General features: G+C 35.3%; 1 protein-coding gene across 2 annotated transcripts in view; it reads right to left on the bottom strand.

Annotated features, from left to right (window-relative positions):
* Positions 1-22010, bottom strand: part of LOC128998786 (transcriptional adapter 2B-like) — a 37950-nt gene extending 15940 nt beyond the window's left edge. Inside the window, exons 1-5 of one of the 2 annotated variants that reach the window (XM_054425139.1) lie at positions 21826-22010; positions 14078-14175; positions 7221-7280; positions 6200-6341; positions 4862-4921 (exon numbers count right to left, since the gene is read on the bottom strand). In XM_054425139.1, the coding sequence (XP_054281114.1) occupies positions 4862-4921; positions 6200-6341; positions 7221-7280; positions 14078-14175; positions 21826-21835 (370 nt within the window). In that variant the 5' untranslated portion in view covers positions 21836-22010. The remainder of the gene's footprint in view (positions 1-4861; positions 4922-6199; positions 6342-7220; positions 7281-14077; positions 14176-21825) is intronic. The other variant, XM_054425140.1, reaches the window with a different exon arrangement.
* Positions 22011-22706: the final 696 nt, after the last annotated feature.

Raw genomic sequence — 22706 nt, 5'->3', positions numbered from 1 at the left:
AAAATTTATACACCAAATTTGTGAATGAATATGGGCCTAAGGTATCTTATACCACGTTTACTCGTGTGAGACATTTTGGAGCTTCAAAACGACACGTATCTCTGCACACTGGGTTGAGGTATCACTATTCTCTAGGGGAAACAATCACATACACGTTTTGTACTTTATCTTATAACCTAGACCACCACGCCCATGCTATTTGGGAGCACATGAAACCGATCTTTGAAGAAAGCAATACTTTATTTCCTGATACCATCATTACTTGGAACTTCAGTGAGCCAGGTCATGGTAAGGGAGCCAGGCATGGACGTCGTGGGGGGCTCATTGAATAGAACTTCAGACTTGGAATTTAAACATGGCAAAGACATTACTTGTGCAGCTGATATCGTAGCCGCATTAGGCAAAAAGAGTAAAACTCGTCTAATTGAAATACCATATACAGCCATTGAAAATGCAAAAGAATTGCTCCCTAAAAACATCCCAGAAGTCCAAAGGGATAATGAGCATAAGACAGATTACGTGTGGTAGTGCAGCTATGTATGGGAGGAGACTTTCTTGTTTTGATTGTGCTGCCGACCAAAAATGTCGACACTTTAACCTAATGGAAATAAAATGCACCGAAATTGAATCTGACTCTAGAACAAAATCAAACCTGACTGTGAAGAAGAAGCTAAAAGTTTCAGATATTTATTCGTCGGAAGATAAAAGTGTTAATGAAAATCTTAATGTCAATGACGATGGCATACACGATGAATACAATTTTGAGAACAGAGAAGAGAATTTAAACAGTCGAAGTCTTCAAAGAGACATACTTATTATAGACATAGGCCTACTTTATTATTATTTATTATTACTTATTATTATTATAGACATACTTTATTTGCACAAAACATTCCATACATGTCATAACATTTAGAATAGATGCATTGTCAAAATTAAATCCATACATAAGAGATTTAACATTAAAACTTATCTTAAAATTAAATACTTAAAATGAAAATTAAAAAAATTTCTAAATTGTAGTTCTGTAAAAATCTTCAATCAAGTAAAAAGCCTTGTCAATAAGTAAATTATCTATTGTCTCTTTAAATTTGGTTTTGCTTAATGACTTATAGCATGGCGGAAGCACATTGTACAATCTCAGCCCAGCATACAATGGAGATTTTTCATAAAGGATCAAACGGTGTCTGGGGAGTCTAAATATATTTTTATTTCGGGTTTCATACCTGTGATTAAAATGTATTGTTTCTGGTAGCTCATTTTTAACTGAATGTATGTAATTTAATAATTCTAGAATATACAACCCCGTTAATGTCTGAATTCTTAAATTTTGAAAATTTTTCTTACAAGAACTGCGCGGATGAGAGTTGGTGATAATGCGAATAACACGTTTTTGTAACCTGAATAAAGTTTTAATACCAGTAGCATGACCCCATAAAGTTACCCCATATCATGACCCCATATCTTAACACAGACTCCACATATGCATGATAAACTACTTTAAGTGTCTCAATAGAAACACAGTCCCTTAAATGTATGAATAAAGATGATATCGACCTAATTTTGTTATGTAAATAATTCAAATGTGAATCCCATTTAACGTCATCTACGTAAACCCCTAAGAATTTATAAGCTTCAACTAAATTAAAAGAACAGTTTTCCATATTTTAGTGTCTAGTAGAAAATTTTATAATATTTGTTTTTTCAACATTAAGTTTTAACCCATTTTCTAAAAACCATTGCTCCATATCCTTTACCACACTTTGCAGAGAAGAAAACATTTCAGTTGTATTTTATTTTTGATCAAAGCAGTAGTGTCATCGGCAAAAAGAATTAGTTCTTTATTAATAGTTTTTGAAAGATCATTAATGTAAATAAGAAAGAAAAAGTGGGCCCAATACTGAGCCTTAGGGAACACCTGTGGATATAATTCCCCATGGTGAATAATGTTTGTTGTTATCTTCTAAAATTAGAGTTTCTTTGTTTTCTTTCAGAAAGGTAAGATTGTATTCAAGAAAAACAACTTCCCCCAATCACATAATCATTAAGTTTCAACAACAGGAGTGAGTGATCCACACAGTCAACAAAAGCCTTAGACAGGTCACAGAAAACACCTGCTGTGGCCAGAGACCTGTCCAAGGCCTCTGAAATCTCATTAACAAACTGAGTGAGAGCAGAAACTGTGCTTAAGTTTTTTCGGAAACCAAATTGTTTATTGTAAAATAAATTATTACTTCAAAATAATTAACTAGTCTACAGCTTATTACCTTTTCAAATATTTTAGAAAAATTACTTACTGATACTGGAAGGTAGTTATTAATATCTGATTTTGAACCTTTCTTAAAAATGGGAGAAATTTGGGAGTACTTGAGTCAATCCGGAAAAATACCATTCTTTAAACACTGATTTATAATAAGAGATAAGGGTTCGGAGATAATGTCAGTAGCAGATTTGATCAATTTAATTTTCGTCCAAGCCTACTGAAATTTTGTTCTTTGGAGAAAGAAGGATCTTTTTTATTTCATCTTTATTAATGAGGCTAAGATTGCACAATGTAACCCTACCATCACTGCAGTATGATTTTACAGACGAATGAACACCATTGACAGAAGCCTTTTTTACATTCAGATTAATAACTAAACTGTATTACAGAAAAAAAAAACTGTTAAAAAGCTTAGCTACATCATCAGGATTATCAACAGTGGTTTGGTTTGTATCATCTTTTAAAATAATTTTGTTTCTTTGAGTACGGTTTAAGCCCAGTTCATTGTTAACAATTTGCCAAGCTGCCTTAGACTTGTTTTCAGATTTTCTAATTAGGTTATTATTTGAGAGAATTTTTGAATTTTTTATAAATTTATTAAATATTTTTTTTATATTGCTTTATATAGGATAAAAACTCATGGTTTTTACTAAACTTGGCTTCCAAGGGCAATTCTCGTTTCCTCTTACTGGAAATTCTTATACCTTGGGTCACCCAATTCAAAGTAGATTTATTAGTTTTAGCATTCTTTTTTAGTGATTTAACAGGAAATATATGATTGAAAGATAATACAAAATTCAGGGTGTCCACAGAAATTTTGTCATCAATTTCCCTGACTTTCCATGACTATCCATGACCATTGATTTCCATGACTCACGAACTTAATTCAAAAATTACCGTACACACACGAATAATACTGCCTAGACAAGTTATTTCACAGAAAATATTGAAATATGTATTAACAGATAACAATGGAGTACAATAGGTACAACAATGGACTAATACAAACTCAAAACCCATAAACTAAGACAACTGTATAAATTGAAATTGTCGTACATTTCTGAAAAATTCGGAAAAATGCTACAATAGTCGCGGTTACGGCCGACTAGAGCATTGAAAGGTCCCCTGAAATCCATCCATCATTGGGGATTTCCATGACTTTCCATGACTTTTTGCCTTTTTCCATGACTTTCAATGACCATATTTTTTTTCTATGACTTTCCATGACTATCCCTGACTTTCCAGAATGTGGACACCCTGAAAATTTCTCAAAAAACTATTTTAATTTTCATTGGGGTTTAAAGCGAGGTTAAATACAAAATTATTATTAGTGCTATGTAGATATTTGCAAAATTCATCTGTATTTCTATCAGAGATGATTCTTTTCTTAAAAGAACGAGAAGTATTCTTGATGGTTTTACACTTGGTTAGCTTAGGGAGGTTTATAAATATAGCATTGTGATCAGAAAGACCTAACTTAGTGTTTGACCTGTAATAGCAACTAAACGTTTTGGGTGTGATAAAATTATCTAAAGAAGTAAATGAAGTATTTGTTATTCTAGTTGGCTCCTCAAATTGAAAACAAAAACCATTACATTCGACAATTTCTTAAAATCTACTTGTGTATGTGTCATTCATTAAAATGTCTATGTTAAAATCTCCAGTTACAAAAACAGTATTTAAAAAAAATTCTGTATTATCAGAAATAGATTTTCAAGTATATCTAAAAACTGTTTACTTATGTTGAAATTGTATAAATAGAAATTAAAATAGAATTAAAATCCACAAGTTCAATAGCAGAACATTCAAAAATAAAGTCTTCATTTAAATTGGAAAACTGTGGTATTGATACATATTTACAGTTCTTACCCACTAATATGCAAGATCCGCCCCTACAGCCACTTTCTCTTATATAAGAACTAGCAAATTTAAAATTATTGATTGTATTTAACAGAGAGGCTGAATTATGATCTAACCAATGTTCATTAAAAGATATGGCTTTAATATTCAAATTGGCCTCAGATAAAAATAAATTGAGAGCTGAAATTTTTGTTAAATTTAATCCTTGACAATTGTAATGCATTATTAAATCACAGTTTGTTGAATAAAAATATTGATAACATAAACCTTTTAGTTCGTTATTTTGAGCCATTGAATTTTTTTTGTGCAAAGAATTATCTAAGTTACTTAATTTAGCAGGTATAAGGTCATTGTCAGAATGAATCAGTTTAAAATTAAAGGAAAACTACCATCTAAACAGGAATCTAACTCTAACACTGATGGATCACCCTCAACACTTGACACCACACATTTGCTCTGAGAATCTGTGAGTAAATTAGGCTATCTATTTTTAAACGTTTTAATCTACTTCTCCAAAGTTTACTCCCTAAACACTTCCTTACATTATTGTAGGCCTACAGTATTACTAAAATACAATGTGCTTATGAACTGAAACATAGTTTATTTTCATGACGTATAGAATTGTATAGCATTAGATTAGTACAAGAGGTATTTAATTTCAGATCCTGAGGATATCCAAGCTGGGATTTTCATAATTGTTAAGTTAATGTGAAGAATAAAAAAAAAAACATTGCCTACCGTGATGCTGCCGTCTGTTCATCATCTCTCGAAGATAATGGCGAAGTTGAGGTGACTTTCCTAAAAAGGGCCGGAAATGCAACCAGGTTATTCAAAACAGATGAAAATGACATTTCTTATGTCCACTTTACGGACATAATAGGCCTATCAGTTCTCAGTCCTCCTACACTTGTAATTAAAGGGGACCGTTTCTATTGCAAGTTCGATCAAGACATTAATGTGCAACAATAAGACAGTTTTTTATGTTTTTTCCATGTTTTTGTATATTTTTAGAATTATCGACAATGGCAAGAGTGTATTTCAATAGCAATTGTTGGGTCACCAGTTTTAAGGTTATTTTCCTTAAAAGCGTTTCATTTGAGAATTGGCTGTTTTGTCTATACAACAGCCAATCTAGGCCTATGCCTGGATCATCAGTTAAGTTACGTAAGTAGTCATTATCGTTACTCCTCATCAGTTTCGTTACTCTTAATCAGTTTTGTTACGGTTACAAAATATTTATTTTTAAAGTAAAAACGACCTTTTGAACAAAATATGGTTAATATTACCATTTTATTGGTTATAATAGTCTGATTAAAAATAATTCTCAGTACAAATACAATTGGTTTTAGGTTAAAAAGGTTATTTTAATCTGCAATTTTTTCATTTTAATCCGATTATTTGCAATATAAGTAAATATGTTGGTGTTAAAAGAATTATTATGCATCCTAATCTTTACTTGTATTTTACATCTTGACAAACGTAATTCCTTTGGATCAATTTTTTATAATATTGGAATTTTTAGGTCATTTATGTGAGTTACGAAACTGAGTTTTTTCTTGTACTAAGGGACAAAAAAATAGTTAAAAAATATAAAATTTTATAATTAAGCTCAGCTGGTGCCAAAATGTGAATGTAAATCATATTTACTAGTCATTTCAACACAGCCCATTAAATAAATATTAATTTTTTGTTGTTGTTTTCATTGTATCCCTCAATTTGAAAATGACCCACAAGTACCTATTGCAAAGAATGCAACAGAACAAAATTTGGAAAAACAAAATTGTTTTATCAACTATCATGTTTCAGTGAATTTATTGAATACAACAAACAAATTCACTAGTAGGTCTACCTATAGGCCTAGTCTATGAAATGTCTACAGCACCTTATCATACAAAAAAACAGATGGGTCTTTTGGAGACAGCCAGGACCTATCTGAAATATCCGTCAATTTTCCAGAAGATTAGGAAAATCCAAGAACTACGGACTCAAGACTCTATACGTTAAATAGTAATAAACAAAATCAGGAGTAAATAAGATGCTTTAGAGGAAAAATAGATAGAAAAATGTTTTACATACCATCTGCGTTTCTAGTGCCAATGTGCTGGGCAATGTCTTTCCAATTGCCAAAACTGTAGTGTTCAATGGCATTCAGCAAGTTTAGTTCTTCGAGAGCAGACCACCCAGAGCGGTCTCCGAAGACATCCAAAGCCACTGAGTCCTGAAAAAAACACCATATTCATTCATACTTACTTGAAAACACTAAGTGCAATCACTAAATGTCTCATTAACCAATTTGAGTACAGTTCTGAAATGTTTTTCATTCAAAGTTTTTCATTTGATAACCATTACTATATTTACAACAATAATGTCCGTTGTATGAAATATGTTACATACAATTTTTATCAATTGTGATGGTTATTGATCATTAGCGATAATAGTTAATTATTTCATTTGTATTACATAAGAATTATATTATACACATATAGGAAGTAAGGTTAAGTAGGTGTGAAAAATAAGTTAATTTTTCACACCTACATCGCAAAAATAATGTATAATAGGCCATGCATTAAATAATTACAGGATGTTAATAGAACATGTGGAAAACAAATGCATTTTACCTTCTAATAGTTTAAGTATATAGGCTACATTATGATGTGTCATAAGTTAAATTTATTCATTCAGTGTGGTTTTTTATTACAGTAGAACTTTGATTTACAGAGTTGATTGGGGATTAGGCTAATTTAGAAATGCAGAAAATTGGACAATCGGGTTTAACTCAGGATCAAGCAAAAACTTTAAAGTTACTAAGTATAAACGTAATGAACAGAAGGTAAGCAAACTGAAACAACAACATAGGCTACATCACTTTATATGAACACAGCTAATCTTGGTGATAAAACAGAATCAACTGATGATGAGCAGGACGGGAAGGGGGTATTAAGAGGCCTATATCAGTTTTTGAAATAACTAATTTATCTTCCTAAAGGCTAGATAATAAATTTGTTGACCATCGTAAAATAGGAATATCAATGTTTGGCCCTTTTGCTTTAAAAACAGTTTTATTGTTTTGAATGACTTAAACCTTTAGGTAACTTACCACAAATTGATAAGGATGGTCATTCCGATGCGGTCCTATTTCAGCTCCATTGGTAAAACACTGAAAAAATTAAGAGTTGTAACTCGAACGCTAAAAAAAGAAAACATTTTGATCCAGTCCTATATTATTTTGTTTAAAAACAAACAACAATCTAAAGATTGTTGCCCAAAATTGTCATCATATTACTGTCCTTACAGTTACACAAATTGTTGTTGTTAATCTAGGGGGGGAAACCAAGTACTCTCATGAACCCCAATACCACAATACAATATGATGTGTTGATGTGCGGGGAGGTGTATATTTATAATAAACGTAATCTCCATGGAATATTTTGGTTAAAACACTCACCTAGTGCGGGGGGTGGTGCGGGAGGGGGGGGGGGTTATGATGTGTTGATGTGCGGGGAGGGGAATTAATATAATACTAATGGGGTGAAAAATGCAAAATAATTAGTCGTGGGAATTTTCAACCATGTGGGGAAAGCCAAACTTATGTATATAGCACATTAAATAATAGGCCTAACCGATAACAAAGTTAAACAATAAACTTATAAATCTAATTAGCCTACTGTATTACTCATCAACAAGTACGCTCTAGCATATCGCAAAAAAGAAAATTCTGTACAACTACTAACTGCGGAAAAAAAAATTACTTAGGCTACTGTGGCTGTAACTAAGAATAATGCAAACACTGTGACTAATTTATAAACAATGCAAACTAATTTATGAAAATTTATTAATTAAGGCAGGCTTAATAATCCAGTAGGCCTAACTGTAAAAAACAAAGCGCTAGATCATGAAAGAGGACTGCCAGTAACAATTAATCTATATCAATGTTTGTGTGAATTGAGTGGGGGGGGGGGGGGGTGATTGTCCTGAGTAATGATAGTAAATTGTTACTACCTTTTATGTATCGCATGCTTTACTCAGGTACTGAATCAAATCAGTAAAACTTATTACATCTTGCGGTCAACCCACCCATTGCCTAATTCAACCTAAATTGTTCTAGCAATCACTGTACTAAATCTAGCAAATTGTGTAAAAAAAAAAAAACAAAAGGGGTGTAAATTTCACTATTAAAAATTAACTAGGCAGCTAAGATTAAGAATAAAGAACAATGACCTGATTTTCTGGGAGGAATTGACTGCTTAAGATTAACTAGGCCTAGGCCTACTTAGGACTAAATTGCTTGAAACCACCGCAAAAATTCATTATACACAAAAGGAATTACACCAAATCACTGTGCACGGGGACAAATACCTCTTCTGTATGTAAAAGACAAGGGCCATTGTAATTAAAAATACTTAAATAAGTTTAATCTGAACACACTGCATCTTTAATCTAACAAACTTACTTAGGCTGAATATACTGAAAATAGGCCTAATTAACCTTGGAGAAAAAAGATTGGGAATTATAATTATCTATAAAATAAATAAATGTACGTTACTTACTATTACTATTGAATATATCCATAGTATTTTAAGCTATGGTCTCCTTCTCTGGGGCCATGCACCATCATGTCTTGAAATTCTCAAATTGCAGAAGAAAGCAGTACGTATTTTAACTTCTAGTAAAAGAAATGACCATTGCAAACCTCTGTTTGTCAGCACCGGTATTTTAACTATTGTCAGTCATTACATTTTTTTGTCAGCCGACCATGTGAAGGCAAACCTACATAAATTCCCTACAAGAAATACTGTTCATAGCCATGGTACAAGACATCGCTCCGACCTGGACATACCGTTCTGCCGGCTGTCTAAAACCAAAAACTCTTTCCCAACGCTTGCCCTGAAGATTTACAACCACTTGCCTACGTCAATCAAGAACCAAGGGGAAACGGCCATTCGTACAGCCCTGAAAAACTTGTTGAGGGAGAAACCATACTACAGCCTACAAGACTTTTTTAATGAAAAACTCTTAAGTCAATAAGCCTGCGGCAAAATCATCCACCGCCAAAGTACTTTTAAATACAGTTCATACTTAAATCTATGGAAGTTTTTATGTATATAGTGTAAATAGAAAAAAGAAGAAAATTGACGCAACCTATCCGGCTTTGCTGGTCTCGGTCAAGGAGGAGGTAATTAAATGTGCTTCGCAGCTCAACAGGATGCTTCACATAGGCACTCATTTGAGTTAAGTAGTCCTACGTCATACTAATTACACGCATATTCGTCACTTACAATCGGATATTGAAATGAAAATTTATTGTAAACACGCCTTGACATTTGGAACCTCAACTTAATAAATAAATAAATTCCCAGAAGTTAAATTTAATACCTTGATGAGTCAACTTGCTCACACGAGGTCAGGGGCGGAAATTTCAGACTCGATCACGTGATCTGACCTTGCATGATTACACAATGGAATTCATGTTCTAAACCATTACTGAACACCTTAAATTACCTTCCCCGAAAATAAAAAATTGTTTTAAAAGTGAAAATTATGGAATTTGAGACTTATTCAAAGCTTGGCCAGCCGAACAGGATCTCGCGAGAGCTACTATGCAAGCTATGAGGTTATGTAACGCTCTGCTACCAACTGCGGGGTCTTGACTGGAATAAACCCAGCCAGATCCACACTTAATGAAAATCGTGCTGATTCCACTTCCCATAGCACTCACGAAAACCCTGCTCAGCGTAAGCCAGCTTTGATAGGTCTTAAATAAATAGATTAACTACATTTCTAGAGCCTAGATAGATTAACGAGCCTACTAAACAAGACAAACATATCCCAGAGCAGTTTAATACCCTCAAAACATCTATAAAAAGCGGACTGGAAATTTTCTACATAAATATCGGAAGAGGCCTACAAAAAAAGATAGATAAACTAATTTTTGAAATGAATAAAATTAATCCAGACATCGTCATAGTCACAGAACATGGACATAGGCAGGAACAACTAGAAAAAGTACACTTAGAGGGATACAAGCTTTTTGCAGAATTCTCCCGAAAAACACATTTATGGGGTGGAATAGCCATATATGTAAAAAACAACATAGCCTCAAAAGCAATTACTCCTATACCCACATCTGAACTTAGTCAAGAATTAACAGCAGAGATAGCAGCCATCGAACTTAAAAAGAAAAAACAAAGCCTTGTAATAATAGGTCTCTATAGATCACCAAACCACAACCCGTATGAATTCTTTGAAATTACCGACAGCTTTTTACAAAGTTTTTCAAGTAAAAGGAAAAACATAATTATCCTAGGAGATGTAAATTTCAAACTCCAAAACGAAAATGACAGTGAAGTAGTACAACTCAAGAATCTTCTAAAATCACACAAAATAAATTTGATAAAAACCGCCTATACAAGAATAACCCCAACTTCACAAAACCGCATAGATATCTGTGCAACCAACATAGAGCCAAACTTTATACTAGCTAAAACTCATCAAAACACCATCTCTGATCATGAAATAATATCATGCTTAATCAAAAACTTCTCACCCCTCAAAACTGGGGCTCTGAAAAGAATGCTCAGGCCTATAACTACACAAAATCTTGACTTGCTCAAACAAAAGCTAGGAGAGGAAACCTGGGAAGACGTATTTAACACCCACTCTGTTGAAAACAAATATAATGCTTTTATCCAGACGATCAGAATGAACATGGATGAAATAATGCCAAAAACTTTGAGGAGTATTAAAACAAAATGCCCAAACCAATTCTGGGATGAAAACCTAAAAAAACTTAAAGATAGCCTAAACATAGCTCAAAATAAATATAACTTAACCGGACTAGACGAAGATAAAAACACATACACCAACTTAAAGAAAATTTACGATAGTGAAATAAAAAAGAAAAAATCAAATCACACTACAAATCGAATATAAAACTCTGGCAACCAAATGAAGGAAATATGGAATGTAATAAATAGAGAAATGACAAGCAAACCTGATGAAAATCATAGAACACTCTCTTTACAAATAGACAATACTCTCTCAGACGATCCAGTTTTGATTAGCAACACCCTCAATAACTACTTTATCTCTCAGGGAAAAAATACTTTAGAAAACCAAAACGAACCTACTCTCAATCAACCGGCAACAAGCAAAAACACAGGAAACTATGAGTTATCAACCTTCAAACCAGTAACAATGGATGAACTAAAACAAATATTTTCTCAACTACCACCAAAAACATCCTCTGGATTTGATGAAATCTCAAATAAAATCATCAAACATTGTCAACAAGAAATTGCTTCTCCTCTACTCCACATCATCAACTCTTCAATAGACCAAGCAATAGTACCGAACAGAATGAAATTGGCTACAGTCTACCCTAAGCACAAGAAAGGCGACAACACTTGCATGGAAAACTACAGACCCATATCAGTATTACCAACATTATCCAAATACCTTGAGAAGATTATCTACTTTCGAATTATGGAACATTTAAATAAACTAGAAATACTCTCACAACAACAACACGGCTTCAGGAAGAATAAGTCCATCAACACCGCCCTCAACAAACTGCGAAACAATCACCTCCTTTTGGGAAAACAAACAACATGCCTCTGCAATCTTTTTAGATTTGCAAAAAGCTTTTGACAGTTTGGACCACAATATTCTAATAAATAAGTTGGAGCAATTAAATATTACAGGAAAAGCCCTAAATTGGATCAAAAACTATTTTGCGGGCCGAAAACAACAAGTTGAAGTAATTCACTATAAAAACAACATCGAAACAAAAATTAAATCATCTACAAAACTCACCGAACGAGGAATCCCACAGGGCTCTGTCCTGGGACCTTTGTATTTCATCATCTATATCAACAACTTCCCAGACTATATGTCAACAGATAAAACTTGTATTATGTTTGCGGATGATACGACTATTCTCTACCCAGTATCTACAATACCTAATAATGAAACAGAAGAAACCTTACAACTAGCTTCAGAAGTATGTTCCTCACTGAACCTCAAGATAAATAAAACTAAAACAGTCAATATAAACTTCTCAACAAAAAAACAGACTAACCCTCAGACTACAAGCTCAACATCAATCACAACTGTATCAGAAACAAAATTCTTAGGAGTCTTTTTGGATGAAAACTTATCCTGGCAAAAGCATATTGAACATCTAGAAAATAAGCTGTTGTCAGCAACATTCGCAATAAGAAGAATATGCTCTATAACAAACAAAAAAAACTGCAAAAATCGCATATTTTGCATTATTTGAAAGCCATTTAAGATTCGGCATCATAGCTTGGGGATCTGCTGCAGACCATCTCATACAAAAACTGCTTACAATACAAAAGAGGGCCATAAGAACAATAGAACAGCTTCAATATGACGAACATTGCAAACCATTCTTCATATCCAATGAAATTCTTACCCTACCATCCCTCTACATCCTGGAAACCATCAAATTTTTGAAACAACCCCCCAAAAGTCAGAAATGATTGCCACAAACTTAATTTAAGAAACTCGAAACTTAACTATAATGTTCAACAACACAGACTTACCAAAACTAGTAAAAATCCTCAAATAATAGGGTCAAAGCTATTTAATATGTTACCAGAGAATTTAAAACTAATCCACAATGACAAAACTTTCTTGAAAAAACTAAAACAATATTTGCTAAACAAACCATGTTACAACCTAAATGAATTTTACGTAGATCACAGCATCTACAATAGACTAAACCATTAAACTGCTCATAACCTACACAAATACATATATACACATAACAAAAGAAGAATGACGATTCCCTGGTCTCAACGACTACGGTGAAGAGGACCTAGGTAAAGGTAGGTAAAGGTAAAGGTATTTTATTTTATTCTAACTACTCCTCGCCATTGAGACACACCTGCAGCAACTTGCCCTAAACATGATATCGATAATTGTAAAGTTTAATTTAGTTACATCAGTTAATTTATTGTTGGTTGAACTTGGCCTAATTTAGAAAAGATATGATTCCCCCTAACCCCTTTATCCCCCAAAAGATTAATTAACTAGTTAGGCATTACGGGTACTTTACCAACTGTAGACCAAGGATTAAGATGTCCTTCTCGCTCCGAAGCCGAACCAAGACAAACCTGGTTGCCGGCGGTTGGTCTTTTCCGGCCGTAGCGCTAGTGTCGCAGGTGTCTGACTACAGTTCTGCTTGTCGTCCGATCAGCTGTTGGGGTTGACTCTTACCTTATTCCTTAATTGTTGGCGGTGATGTGGGTTATTCCCACACTAGGCCTATATATTTTTTTACCTAACTTGACACAAGCTTACGACACTTTAGATTATCAGAAAAATTTGGCTATCATCACATCTACTCGGCTCCGCTACGAATCCTAAGATTAGCTGCTAAGTTGGTATTATTTCATAACGTAGGTTTTTATCGAAATATTATATATAAGTGTCACATTAAATGAAGAGAAATCTGGCCAATATATGCCTATATCAGACTGAATCCTAAATTAAAATTAAATTTACTAGGTCTACATTTAACCAACCACCTTGATTCTACAAACTATTTCATAACTTTAACAGGATAATTAATGGTAGGTCTACTTTGGTATTATCTGGAGGCCACCCTTATACAACGCGCTGCGGCGGTTATGTTAGGTGGTGTTATCATAAATATGTTAGTTTAGGACTTTTCTCGTTTCATTATGACTAAAATAATACCAGATGATTCATACTTTTGCTCGCCAAATCCCCTCCAAGGAGCCCACGCATCACCTGTCACCGCCTGTATCTGAGGCAGAACTCAATGGCCGCCAATTGTAATAATGTCAAATATGGACAGTAAATCAATTAAAGTATGTTCTTTCTATTTATGATAACCCAACCTAACATAACCGCCGCAGCACGCTGTATAAAGGTGGCCTACCAATAGTAAGCTACCTAATTAATTACCTGCAAGCACATTTCAAAATCAGAACATGTTGCACAGCGCACTCGCAGGCCATCGATCTTGTACTGGCAGTGGGAGCATCGATATGTGTTAAATACATCTGAAATCAAAGCATAAAAGTTACACACTGTCTACATTTTAAGCCAGGCAGTAGGGATGGAATCAGTGCACAAAACTATATTCAAACTATGGAAATACTACAGAAGTACAAGTAACCATTTTAGGACAAACCGGCTTAACTTGTCGATCTTGTACTGGCAGTGCATACTATTATAAAATAGGGGTCTCTCAAAGAAACTTGTCCTGTGCTTAGGTAGCTTAATATTGTTTTTTTGTCTGAGAGTGTACTGCATTGAATGGAACTGCGGTTGATACAGATGATAATTTCTTTTTAAAAACGATAGACAACTCAGTATGTATATGGATGGAAATGTGAGAATATTGTATTCCTTGAAGAGAGGCTTGCAAGAAATACGACGGGATATTCTGAAGGCTGCTCTTAGGGCTTTTTTCTGAAGAAGGAAGACAAACTTTGTTCGTACGCTCTCACAGCACCATACTGCCACCAAATACGACAATAATGGGTAAATCAGTCCATAATAGGCACTCAAGGTTACACGAGAATCGGTAAACTTTCAAAAGACCTCTGATCACAAAAATTCCTGTGCTAATTCTTCTGGATATGAGCTCTATATGGTCATGAACGTTGAGCTGTCTGTCTAAGACCAAACCAAAAAACTTAGCATTGCTGCAAGAAGAGATCTCTGTATGGTACCAAATTTTAAGGGGGGTAAAAACGTACTGCGAATAAATGAACACCAGAACTTACCCAATTTTTATCCACAATAGCCTACTCCTAGGCCTATGTGTTGGCCATAGCTTGGGCTATGGGCCAAAGAACGTAGGCCTATTTTTAATCACAGTGAAGTACATACACCCACCCAAAACTACATATTTATTAATAAGGCAAATTAGTAGTAAGCACTCAGTCTCGCCAAATAAAGTCAAACCGACCGATTTTACGAGTATTTAACGCCGACGACGACATAGCCCCAAAACTGGCGTTTATTTGTTGACAGACGACAGACCAAACTAGACCGGCTCAACAGTTGAGTATTCGATCAGCTGTTGTCTAGTAGTACATAAGTTCGCCGCTTGAGCACGTAAGCCTCGAGCGGGCAGGAACGAAGGATTTTACTCAAAGACAGGATTATTCGTTCGTATGCCGTCTTCGAAGTAACTTCGTCGTTACATTCGCCCGTTAGCAACGCTTGCACGATCTGACGATCATCGATAATTCGTTTACCGAAGGTTAGCTATATTAGTTAATCTCATTGCTACGATTTACGTTTAACATTCGCATTCCCGTTTCCAAATTCGATTTTCAATAAATAAATTTAATAACTTAAATTTTGCCGACTTGATTCTAGACCCGCCAGTTCCTGCCTGCCAGTGACTAGCGGTGATTATCGTTTGGCTTGATTCAAACCAATTAGTTTCAAAATTACGATTTCTACGAATGTTTATTACGTACGTTGTACGTTTATTCTAATTAATTCACCGTTTTAATGCCCCGAGACTTGTCGTCTGAGTTCTAAACCCTGTCTTTGGCGGGCGAGAGAACCTAGTCTTGGGAGTAGGCTGATTTGAACAATCAGCCACGAATATTAGTATTAAATTTATTTTAAATGTATCACGATAAATTCTCCGTCCAATTATATTAATTAGGCCCCGAAGACTCTGTAGGAATTGTTTTTACCTTTTATTCGATATTATACCAATTATCAACGTCCTCAATCATTTGTTTTGAAGTTGAATACGAGTAGTTACATCGTATTGGCCAAGATAGAATACTCGTCGGTTCTACAGAGTCAATCCAAAAGTTAGAAAATTTACCAAAACTTGTTAGCAAAGGCTGGGATGATATAGCTCCCACTGAGCGTCTGCAGGATTTCCTGAGCGCTTCTAGAGCTTTGAGCCTTCGGTTAAATTTTAAATAAATTGATCAGTCAAAGCCGTGACAACTTCGTATCGACCCCTGGATTTTTCTCGGCTCCTTCTGAGCACTCCGGGGAAGAAATTTGAGTGTGGCTGGTTCTAGGGGTAGGCCTAGCCTGACTTAGGTGAATACTAGTTTATTCCCCCCCCCCCTAGAATTTTGCGTCACATCTCTTCGTCACCTATCAAAACAGTCAGTGGGACTTGCTTTTTTGAGCTGTTAATATGATATTGGAGCATTTTTGTTTTATTGCAGTTTAATAGAAGTTTGTTGTTTTGGAACCATTGCAAAGCTCTATTGGAACTCTCAAATGCTATTGTCTCTAGATGAACCACGTCTTTAGCTAAGACACAAAGTGAGGTGTCGTCGGCATATAAACAAACATCTACATTTGAACTTGGATTATTTGATACAAAAGAAGGCAGGTCATTAATGAAGAGCAAAAACAGGATTGGGCCGATGATAGAACCCTGGGGAACTCCCCGAATAACAACAGACGAAGCAGAGGTAGCATGATTACGAATTCCTTGGGAGTCAACGAAGGGTATCCGGACTGATTGAGTTCTCCCTTGAAGAAAGGATGACACCCATTCGTGAGCTAAGCCCCGTACTCCAAGACGGTAAAGCTTTTCCAGAAGAGTAGGGTGATCAACCATATCAAATGCTTTAGACACGTCCCCGTGCAATTTATTCCCAGTGCAGCGTCTCCAGAATCTAGGGCTCCTGACAAGAATGATACAACATGATTGACTGCGTCGAGGGTCGATTTTCCCTTTATAAACCCAAACTGGTGGGAAGACAAGATATTATTTTCCTCCAAAAATGACAAGAGTCTGTTAAGAAAAAGACGTTCGAAAACCTTGGAGAAAGTTTAAATTAAAGAAATTGGCCGATAGTTGATACAATCATATTTGCTTCTATTCTTATGAATGGGCCTAACAATGGCATGTTTTAGGGAAGATGGAAAGCATCCCTCTTCAAAAGAACAATTTATCAGATGGACCAATGGAGCAGAAACTAGATCATATGTTTCTCTAAGAAGTCGAGAAGAAATTTCATCTGACCTACTCGATGGCTTTGGTTTGAGTGAAAGTATGACTTCTTCTACCTCAGGTTTGGTGACAGGGGACAAAAATAGAGAATTGCTTACAAAATTGAGAGACTCTGACAGTGAATTCACCCTTTCTATACAGTGACTTTCAGTGTGAAATTCAGTCCCGATATCAGAGAAGAATTTATTAAAGATTCCAGCGACTGTCCCTGGATCTCCTACTGTACCGCCATCTTTGTCAACCAATGAAATCAAGAATCAAGAATTTATTACAACAAATTACAAAAAAAAAAAACATTTTGTATAGTTGAGGTCAATATGAAAAGTCCAGTGGTTAGCATTAGGGCCTATAACATTCAATAACTAGGCTACTTTAAATAATTTAAACAACAAAGTAAGTTACCGGTACACAGATTTAAGGCCTACATCAGTCAGAAACTAAAAACTAATATCAATGTCAGACATGAAAAATTCACTTAAACTATAAAAAGGGTGATTTAATAACCAGCAAAAAAGTTTACTTTTAAATAACTTAAGATCAACATAGTGTGCCTCAGCTGGCAAACGATTAAACATCTTTAACCCTATATAAGAAAAAGATTCTTGTGACTTTGTTAGCCTGACTAAAGGTAACTCTAAATTATTCCTATGTCTAGTAAAATAACTAACACACATAAATAAATAAATTAAAAACAGTGAGTATTTTTTCCTGAATAAACAAGGGTTTGCAATGGGCTCTGTACTTAGAAAAAGTAATGATTCTTAAAGCCTTCTTTTGTAGGAGCAAGATTCTGCTAACATCATGACCACAGCCCCACAGCAAAATACCGTAGCTTAAAATACTATTACAGAAGGCAAAGTAGGCCATCCGTAGGTAGTGTCTAGGGATTAATTTTTTAAGCTTGCGGAGTAAGTAAATAACTCTTGAGAGCCTACTACAAACATGGTCAATGTGCACACTCCAGCCTAATTTAGAATCCAGGTATATACCCAATAATTTAACATTATCACAGAGTTGAGGAAAGTTTAAATCATGGTTACTTAAACTAAATAAAATAGATTGAGTCTTACTATTATTCAATCCTTGAAATGTCGAAGTTGTCCATTAATTTAGGACCTTTGGTGTCATCTATGATTCCCCATGTTGTCTTTGATTTGTTCGATGACTCAGATATCTTACTAAGGATTTTGTCTGATTTTGCTTTACGGACAGCCATTTTGAAGTTTCTTTTCATATCTCTGTACTTCAAGCGGATAGGGTGTGACGAATCAAGATCCTTTGACAATGAGTAAAGAAACTGCTTTTTAAGGTTCAATATCTCTGGAGTGATGACTGGTTTATTTGAAGACTTATGACGATGGACTTTTGTTTTCGTTATAGGAAAGGATATATCGAAACAGTATTTTATGGTTTAAAGAAATTCACTGAATTTTTTATCTGTACTTTGTTGATCTAGCATGCCAGTCCAGGTTTCCTTATTTAAATGATGCCTAATACAACCAATATTTTCCAAGTTACGACATTGAATAAACAAAGGTTGAGATGGTGGAGGTGAAGGAGCTAGATTAATTATGGCTTCTTGGCCATGGTGATCTGACAAGGCGGCCTTAACAACGCTACAACTAATTAACTGGGAGTCAATGTTTGTGAAGATGTTGTCTATGGCTGTCTTAAGAGTTCTTAAACTCCCTTGTATATGATGTTTTTTTATGATGCAGGCCGTATGATCGCATTATGTGCAGAAAGCTTGTGCTCGAAAATCCGTCACACAGAATATTAATATTGAAATCACCCAGGACAACAATCTTGAGTGCATTTTGAAGAATAAAATCCAGACATTCTCATAAGAGCTCAAAAAGCTCATCGCAAGCATAACTAGGGCTCCTGTAGACACCAAGAACTACGACTGCGTCCTGGTTCGATGACACAATTTTAGACACTGATAGATGACAAGAATCCTCAGAGCAAAACCGGGACACATCCACATCAATAATCTGAATACCCCTTCTTGCTAGCAAGCAGACTCCACCTTTTTGACGAGATTGACAGCAGAAAGCCGTGATGTTTGTGTATTCCAGCAAAGAAAAGCAATTGAACCGATCTTGTGTCAGATTATGCTCTGTCAGGCATAAGATGTCAGGGGCTTCACTTTCTAAATGGATTTCTAGAAGTTCTTTGTTTGTCCTAACACCGCAGATGTTTTGGTGGAAAACTGAAATAGAAGATTTAGGGCCTGAGTCGGAAGTTTTTCTTGCTACCCTCTGCTCTGAAGCTTTCTCCTGCCTAATCCTATAAAAGTACGGTCTTCGTTAGGAAACAACCCAGATTTGGAAGAATATCGTGTACTATAAAATACTCTAGTGCTGTAGGGACGTGGAGAAATGCTGCCTGATGAAGACATTTTTGGGAGAGAGAAGTTTGAGACTAAAACTCTATCATTTTGCACACCAATTAAGTTTTTAGTGCGAGTTTTTTGCAACAAGGGATCTCTTTGTTTCAGCATAATGTTGCCGAGCAAATTAACAATTCTGCGTTTGCCCACATGTTTAAAGTGCAGTCCGTGTCTGGTGAAATGACCTCTATGTACAAACAAGGGTACGAATGTTGCATTACTATGTTTAGAACATACACTGGCAAGTTGTTCGTTTACATTGACTATAACATTGTTTAAGAGTGGCAAGTCATATCTGATGGGCACAGCCATCACAAGCATTTGAGGCTTACTGTAAGTTGATAAAACATCATCGATCTGTTTGGAAATATGACTTATGTCAGACCCGTTTGAAATATCATTGGTTCCTGCCATTATGACGGTGTACCCTACCTGACCATCATCCTGCAACGAACGTCTAGCTGCCTCCAAAATGTGACACATCTTACCATTTGATATCACATGAGCAAACAAATTAAATTCGGTTCCAAACTTCTCCGTCAGTAGAGGCAGCGATTTCCCGTGGCTGTCGCTAAACAGCTTGAGAGGTTTTTTAGAAGATACAAGGTGGTGTTTGGGAGCAGCTAGTCGACAGTTAGAGGAATCAGTCTTACAACTAGTGTTTGCTAATTTGACCTTAACATTAGATTTTAAGCTCCTAGGCCTATCATGGTCTACTTTGATAGGTTTGTTTGAATTTGGAATATCCAAACTTCTGACTGGCTTAGCAGAGACTATTAATTTAGTTGTGTTAGGCTGTTCCTTATCATCATTGTCAACAGAAAGTACCTCAAATCTATTACCACACACAACCTTGTGGACTACCTTAGACTGTTCATTTTGAGGCAATTTCATCCGGTTGTTTTTGTTTTTTATATTTCCCTTCACAAGTTCCCATTTACCATGTTCAACAGACTTCACTAATTTCCCATGAGTCGCAGTAATGGCATCTCTTGATTGGAACCAGGCAACAAAAGTATACCTCAAGACTAAGGAAATAGTAAGAATAAGACCAATAAAAGTAATCGAATGGCCTAAATACTACAATAAACTTAATTTAACCTCAAATAAACAACTAGGCCCATCGTAAAAACAAGTTCACATAGGCCTACAGCACCTATATCCTACATATCAATGTTCTCAATACATCCCGAAAAGTAAGTACCTATATAATAATTTTACAGAATGTAATAACTTTATAGGAATAGTCATAGTTATTTTAAGTTACAGCAACATCTTAAAGCCCATATCACCCGAGTAGTGTAATGGTAGGCATTTTGGCATACTGGATTTCACCATAAAATATGGGTGGTTAAGTTAGGTTGATCCAACTGAAAATAACTAGGGCTTGGCTTAAGTCTATTCTAGTAGGGCTAAACCAAAATCCTGTTAGTCTTAAAAGATAATAACTGTGATACACTTGCATTTATCTGTTGTCAATTTCTCTGCCTTGACTGAATTGTTGTTATGGCCGCTAAAAGATTAGCTAAGATACAATAGGAGAGGGGGAAATCAGAATAGGCCTACAGGAGTAGGCCTATAATTTATATAACTTACTCAAGATGAGAAATTTGTAGGCCTATTGTAGCTCTTTAAAAGGATTTGTCACAACCGAGGTGGGTGGCCTATCTTTAACCCTTAAAGATAATTCATTGGTCCACTTAAACCTACAGTACTTTAAGCCTGCTAACCGTGTTAGACCCCGGGCTCTGATATCGGGTCTCATTTAATTGCTTGCAAATTTGTAGAGGGTGCCCACGATACGTCTGAGGCGAGCGGTGGTAAGCGAATTGTTTCAAGTCAAACCGATTTTCGCGAAAGCACCACTCGCCACTCAGGTGAGTCATGCTTCAGTTTTGATTAAACTGACTCATATAACGGGGGAAATTCGATGAGTGCTATAAGTGTGCGGCTTGAATCGTAGCCACCACTGTCCCTTACGTGCTGCTCAGGTTGCCACTCGTATCATAACCGAGGCCTTATGAATTTGTAAGGATGATGCAGATTATGTGCTAAGAATGCCTAACATCAGAACGTACAGTTCTATTATCAGTTATAATTGATTAACCACAAATCTTGATATAACCAATACTACAAGCCCATAACGGTTTGAAATTGAACCTCAAGCTTAGAGAGATCCTAATGAACATTGTTATAGTATTAAATTAGCATGGTATTAAAATTAATCACTTATTTACTTTGTACTATCATTAGACTAGGGCTAGACGACATAGCAGAATTGATTAACTAGGCCTGTAAGAAATTTACCTGAAGACATTTCCAAAAAAGTTTTCACTCCACAACTCCAACCATGAGTATCTTATCACTACAACAATTTCTTTGCTGTAAAAGTTAGCCTAGTCTCTGTGAAATACTGAAATATCAACCAAAACCAAATTAATTTTAAACTATAAGTCAAGTCTTAAAAGCCAAGCCATGTTTCTATTTCTAAATTCCTTATTTCATTTCCATATTCCTGCTATCGAATCAGTGATAAACAATAACAACAAGTAACAACAGCGAGCCTTTCAAGACCGGAAAATGCCGCGCGTCTGCGCATGCGCAAGTAAGCGTTATTCGTAGCACTTGTAACAGCTGCAGCTGTTTCAGAAAATCACACTAGTATCTTCACTGCAACTCTTGCAACAATCTACTTGAAACTGGAACGGTTTCCCTCGCTTAACTCCAATGAAGAAATTGTACAGATTATGTTTATGTATGTGTTACTTTACTTACTGTAACCTCTGGCACCTCCTTTATTTTATAAAATAAATTTTAAGTAACTTGGGTGGGCTACGTTACCGTTATCATCTATTCATCTATCTTCAATTGTACCCAAACATGTTTTCCAAAAGAGAAGATCCCAATTCTCATTTCGTGTTTAATGGTCTAAGCTTTTTGAGAATTATTGGCATCTTGCTTATAATGAAATGTATAACAAAATGTAAATGTTCAACAACGCTAATACATAATAATTTATTTTATTGGCCTTGCCAGTTGCCTTGTTGAACATAGCTGGCTTATTAATTGGAATCCTTCTGTACTTCTCGTCCATAAACTAAAAATAAACTTTTCCACATAAACTACAAAGTACTCCAGTGTTATTGATGGCTTCCATTACTCATATTTCTCAGAATCTTCGCATTGAA

Source organism: Macrosteles quadrilineatus, unplaced genomic scaffold (genome assembly GCF_028750875.1).
Source record: "Macrosteles quadrilineatus isolate MER2022 unplaced genomic scaffold, UCM_ALF_1.0 Scaffold_7__1_contigs__length_78375512, whole genome shotgun sequence".
NCBI classification, from domain to species: domain Eukaryota; kingdom Metazoa; phylum Arthropoda; class Insecta; order Hemiptera; family Cicadellidae; genus Macrosteles; species Macrosteles quadrilineatus.
The sequence above is the reverse complement of the archived record's forward strand: the minus strand, read 5'-3'. Positions and strand labels throughout refer to the sequence as shown.